Genomic DNA, 6,000 nt, shown 5'->3' with positions numbered 1-6,000 from the left:
TGAATACAGCACACACAGGCACATAGTCAATACAGCACACACAGGCACATACAGTCAATACAGCACACACAGGCACATACAGTCAATACAGCACACACAGGCACATACAGTCAATACAGCACACACAGACACTAGATATTAGTGTTTCGTGACACAACAGAACGTTTTTGGACAGTGATGAGACTTGAGGTAAATAGTGAAACATAGCAAAACAGTGAAGTCACATATAGAACACTTACAGATTTATTTTAAAAAGCAAGAAAAAAAAAAAAAAAAAAAAAACACACACACACTAAAATAGACAAGACACAAACACAAACACACACTCGCTCTTTACAATTTTATACACCAACACACACATGCCCAAAAACAGCAGTAAGCTCACGTGTGTGCCGATGCTGACCACCAGGTGTTTCTCCACCTCTGGGCTGGCCAAACAGAACCAGCAGGGACCGGTAGGCTGAGCTGGGGACAGAGAAGAACATGGTACTGAGAAGGTGAGAGAGGATCATGGTACTGAGCTGGGGACAGAGAGGATCATGGTACGGAGCTGGGAACAGAGAGGATCATGGTACGGAGCTGGGAACAGAGAGGATCATGGTACGGAGCTGGGAACAGAGAGGATCATGGTACTGAGCTGGGAACAGAGAGGATCATGGTACTGAGCTGGGAACAGAGAGGATCATGGTACTGAGCTGGGAACAGAGAGGATCATGGTACTGAGCTGGGGACAGAGAGGATCATGGTACTGAGCACCATATACGGGCCCATCACAGTGCATGTGACCGTCTCATGAGGATCTCCAGGGTTAAAGGTGGTCTGGAGGAAGGTTGGTAGACTTGTGGTGACGGGATTGTTTTTTGTGGTGGTTAGAAGTCATAGTTTCCACAAGAAAGCAAACCCACTATAAAAACTTTAGAGTGTGTGCTGGTAATAACGAGTAATAATATGTGTGTGTGTGTCGGAATGAGAGGGAGTGTGTTCGTAATAATAAGTAATAATGTGTGTGTGTTGGAAGGGGAGAGTGTGTGTTGGTAATAAAAATTAATAATATGTGTATGTGTCATAATGGGGGGCCCGGCCCGCCCTCATAGACTGCACTCTTAACACTCCACCCTGCAACTATTGATGCACCTCAATGTATATATTTCTTTTTTTAATTTACTCAGGGATATTTATTTATCTATTCATTGATTGTTATTTATTATTATTTAGCTGTGGCAGTTAATGTCCACAGCAATTTAAATTTTTAGCTGTCTGTTGCTGCCTCTACTGTCTCGTTGTTTTTGTGACAATGACAAATAAAGTACTTTGAACTTTGAGTGTGTTCTTAATAATGAGTGTTTGTTTGGAAGGGGAGGGAGTGTGTTCGTAATAATGAGTAATAATGTGTGTGTGTTGGAAGGGGAGGGAGTGTGTTCGTAATAATGAGTAATAATATGTGTGTGTGTTGGAAGGGGAGAGTGAGTGCTGTGTGACTCACGGGGTTTGCGTGGCAGTTTGGGAAGCTGGTGGTGCTGACCGCCTGGAAACCGATCTCCCTCCGAGGGTCTCTTCCGGCCCGGTTCCTGCCCCGGTTCCTGCCCTGGTTCCTTCCCCGGTTCCTGCTGCCCCTGATGCTGCTGATAATACTGCTGCTGCTGCTGAAGACGTTCCTCCCGATTCTTTTGGTGCTGATTCTGATGCTGCTGACGACGTTGGTGCTGAGGCCTCCTCCCCAGGTCAAAGAAAAACTGAGATGCTGGCTCCTCCTTTAACACAGCACACAGTGTCAACCAGATGAGCTTTGGTTCACATGCAGTTTGAAGTGAAAGAGGAAAGTCTGAACATTGTTCTTAAAAAAGATTTGTTAAACATGCAGATGCGATCAGATTTTGATTCAATCTCAGCACAAACATTAAACAAAAACATTTCTATATTTTGTATAACCATATAGAAGTGAGTCACACACACACACACACCTGCTCCGTGGGAAATGTAATGCCAGGTCTGCCTTTCTGGCCGGCCACGGCAGGCTTTCTGTAGGGATTCTCTGTAACATCTTGTGGCTGTTTCACCAGTTCTACAGGGTCCATGTTCTTCATGGGGATTACGTTGAACGCATATAAATACTGCAGAGAGGGGACACACACACAATAGTAAAAGAGGAATAATTGCCTGCATAAATCACTGGGAATAAAGTCAAGGCTAAGATGCTTCACCTTCTTCTTGGCAGGATTGTTGACTGCAGCGAGGGCAATGAATCGACTAACATGCTGGGAATTCTCCTGAAGGACTAAATGGTTCCTAAACAGAATGGAAAGGCACAAGCAACTCGTAACGCTTATTTCTCAACACAAACACATTTAGACATAATCAAGCACCCTCCATACAAAAACATACAGGGCCCTAGTCAGACGGGGAAAACGGCTGGTAGATACAACGTATTCCGCCCATGTGGTTGTCCTAAACTCGTTTATGTAAACTTACTTACGCTACAGATGCTGCCAATCGTCTTTCACTGTAATTTTGCTTCGAGGTTAGTCTGCTCAGCTTTAACCAAACCCTTCACCAGTTAACTTCAGGCTGGCTCTGCTCTGCCCATTTAATGCATTTACCACTCACTCTGCAGAATTGCACTTGTCGTTTCTGACAGCCATTTCCACCGTCAAACTTGGGCCAAAGTTGGTCAAACTTATTTTAGGGATATATATTGGACAGTGTGTGAGCTGTGACGTATAATCATGCATTAAATACAAAATCATATTATATAATAGAATGCAAATCAAATACAAAATATTATATAATCATATTACTGCCCTCCTCCCTAATGAAGTCACAGGCTTCAAACAGGATCAGGAGTGATGGCCCACTTACCGGTAAGGCAGCCTCTCATAGCTCACCCCCTCCATACCTGCAAAGTGGTAGCGAGGCCTCAGGTGATTGGCCAGGCTGGCGATAGACCCCACGCCACAAAATCTTGTGTCCACTTCCTGAAAATGGCCCAAATTGTCATTTAGCGAGGTTGTGTAAGCATGCAACCTGCAGTCTTTCAGCTTTGTGAAGTTATGTGAATAATCGGATACGCTTTAGGAGCATTTCTGTTTGGGAGATGCAGTTTAGTTTGTGATTATATGGCCTCATAATTACTAATGAGAACTAACTGGACAACTTAATTGTTCACAATCTTTGTGCATTATAGCATAAGCATTAGTTGCAGGACTGTCTGGTCTGATTTGTGCAAAGACAATATATGTAAATGTATGTTATATTTTTATAACATAACATACATGAAAACATGATATTTATGAATAAATAACAAACAGATGAAAACCTCAAACTAATTCAACATTCTTTCAGAATACAAGCGGGCTTTAAGCATTTCTTACAGGGTTGTTGCCATACTGCCAGACTCCACGAGGCCACTGTGAGGTGAGCAGGATGTCCACCCCTTTGAACTTGGAGTTCACCAGGGGCTCCACCAGGGCAGAGAGATCTTTAGGGGAGAAGCAGTGTGCTGGGGCAGGCTCCTGATGGCCTTCTCGCCCACTCACGTAAGCGATCTGGAGCCCCGACGCGCCTGTAAACACCCCCTTGCGGCCTGGCAAAACAAGAGGAGAGGCGTGAAAGCTTTTCTGTGGTCCAGGGAGAGTGCCAATGTTCGGGCTCTGAGTGCGAGGTTCCAGTGATGCTTGTATTAAAGCAACGCAGGTCAAAACAAATATCAGGTAGGACGTCTGCCTGCTCTCAGAGGTGGCACTGTTCAGTATAGCGGAGGTCATATTCATACTCTTAATAGATTTAGCAGATGGTTTTCTACTTTTAAAATATTTATACAGAAAACATTGTATGAGAATGTGTCGATTTTTTTTCTAGTACAAATAAAAAGCAGGTATGCACCCATTCCTAAACTCCTTCATAGAATGAGAAGCTCTTTTACAATGCCTTTAGAGTCGGCCTGGGAAATTATTTTTTTTCACCAAAGCTAACCATCAAAGTACTAAAGAATGGGAAGAAGAAAAAAAAAGAAAAATAAAACCTTACCCAGATAGATTATATTCTCAGCCAACTCACAGCCATCTGCACTGGGGAAATACTTCACTGTTTCGTAGCTTGCTGCCCCAAGCACATACGTGTGGATGGGGGCTGAAATTAAAATTGGATATAAAGATAGAATCGATTACATGGATTGGATAGAAAGAATAGCTGGAGTAGCTGAAATTCATAAGTGTCCAGACACTCGCCTAAATGAAGAAAGTGAAGAGGAGGAGTTCTGGAGTGGGCTCCGATTACTGTTATGCTTAACTCAGGTACCTTTCTTAGCTCCCGATTTATACTCTTCCCATTCTGCTTGCGCCTCTTCAGACGAACCAAAGAAATCTCCAACACAGAGCAGCAGCTACAGGGAAGAACATTGCGTTGTTAACGCCATAAACGCAGCATAACAGCAGACTAGATAGAGAAAAGTAGAATAATAGATAGCTCAATCTGCTGACTATAGCAACTTACATCAAACTGCCCGCTCTTCTTCTGAATAGTCCTCACGCGGTTGAATAAAGCATTGATTCTTCCTTCCACGTCTCCACAGGCCAAACTGTACACCAAAATACAAGTTATGCATTAAGTTTCCCTGAGGCACCCTGCAAATTAAGACATAATCTTTCTTATCTTAACAATTTACCTGCATTCTCAAGTTCAACATACCGTACCGCTATTCACTTACCAAGCATGGTGACAGCAACCCTGCTAGCTTGTTAGCCAAGTTACAACAGCTGACTGTTTGGCACACCGTTTTAAGAAAAAAAAGCTACCATATAACCAAAGTGAGCAAAACGTTATAATGTTAAATACTTACACACGCAAAGCCTGCTCTCCCATAACGCTGAAAGTTGAACGCCAACCTCACAGGTGGCGACTGCTAAACTTCTGGATTTATTTTTTTATGTACACTGAAAGTGTGTGTACGGCAAACATTTTACACCGTGTGTACCCACACAACTCAATATTAGAGTGTTCCGATCATGTCATATACCAATATGATCGCAAAACACCGTGTTCATATCTGGTTATAAGTTATCAACAAATATTAAGTATTAATATTAAATTAATCGTAAACTTTATCGATCCACTTGAGCCTCCGTCTTTTATTAACAAATATATACCTTTGTTCTACTCCGGTGGTAAATATGAGTGCACTTTCTCCATTCCTCCTCTAATTTCAAAATAAAAGACAGTTTGCACATGTATTACCAATGTAAGAAAGAGACTAAACCCCTAAATGATTGTAAATGTGTAAAATGGATGCCTAAATGTTTTGTATATTTTATTAAATCAGAAAGTGTTCCAAAACTTCGTATCTATCAATGAGATGTGTCCTGTCGTGATGAACACTGACAATCATACAACCCTTTATTTTGAAGTCCTGAAGTGATTTTAAGATGTGTCACACCGTGGTCACATGAAACGAAACTTTAAAAAAAGGAAAACAGTTGTGAGAAGAAATAAATAAATTGTACCCGAATGCTAGCTGAGGTTATCCTCTTAATAACCTATTACATTTCGGACAAGAATAGCAACGAGGGAAAAGAACTGGAAGAGCAAAGCGAAACATGGACGAGGATGGACTGCCCATAGTGGGCTCCGGAGTAGATTTGACAAAGGTTAGCTCGGTGGCTAACGTCAGTTAAGTCAGCTGCAAGAGAGAAATCTATAACGTTAGTTATTACAGCCAGTTTAGCAGTGGTATAAATGATTTTATCCTATATGATTACCTGGTATACAAATGGCTTGGCGTGGTAAATGCACATCATTTCTTTAAAGCTTTTTGATATGGTGGTCTTTCTGAATTGTGCTCTATTCGCAGTCGTAGATAGCTAACGTAACAGCACCCGGCTAGAATTGCTTCCCTCACGAGTTTATCTGACCCGTGCCGTTTTTGTATCGGTCTGCCAACAGGTCCCAGCCATACAGCAAAGGAGAATCGTTGCCTATTTGAACCAGTTCGTCGTTCACACCGTTCGA

General features: G+C 42.3%; 1 protein-coding gene across 1 annotated transcript; it reads right to left on the bottom strand.

Moving 5' to 3' along the window:
• Positions 1 to 95: 95 nt before the first annotated feature.
• LOC122132737 (CWF19-like protein 1) lies at positions 96 to 4,968 on the bottom strand. Its single transcript, XM_042707320.1, has 10 exons — positions 4,835 to 4,968; positions 4,489 to 4,573; positions 4,294 to 4,378; positions 4,024 to 4,125; positions 3,369 to 3,580; positions 2,857 to 2,972; positions 2,202 to 2,286; positions 1,962 to 2,111; positions 1,484 to 1,751; positions 96 to 465 (listed from the first exon to the last, which is right to left on the bottom strand). Exons 1-10 carry the CDS (start codon positions 4,855 to 4,857, stop codon positions 293 to 295), a joined length of 1,299 nt encoding a protein of 432 aa, XP_042563254.1. The 5' UTR covers positions 4,858 to 4,968; the 3' UTR covers positions 96 to 292.
• Between the last annotated feature and the right edge of the window lie 1,032 nt (positions 4,969 to 6,000).

Source organism: Clupea harengus, unplaced genomic scaffold (assembly GCF_900700415.2).
Source record: "Clupea harengus unplaced genomic scaffold, Ch_v2.0.2, whole genome shotgun sequence".
Classification (NCBI taxonomy): Eukaryota; Metazoa; Chordata; class Actinopteri; order Clupeiformes; family Clupeidae; genus Clupea; species Clupea harengus.
This window is presented reverse-complemented; position numbering and strand designations above follow the sequence as displayed.

Excerpts from the sequence above, each read along its gene's own strand:
- LOC122132737 (XM_042707320.1), bottom strand. The coding sequence starts at position 4,857 with ATGGGAGAGCAGGCTTTGCGTGT. Across the intron at positions 2,112-2,201 it reads ACAATCCTGCCAAGAAGAAG|TATTTATATGCGTTCAACGT; the intron begins GTGAAGCATCTT and ends CCCTCTCTGCAG. Across the intron at positions 1,752-1,961 it reads TTACATTTCCCACGGAGCAG|GAGGAGCCAGCATCTCAGTT; the intron begins GTGTGTGTGTGT and ends GCTGTGTTAAAG.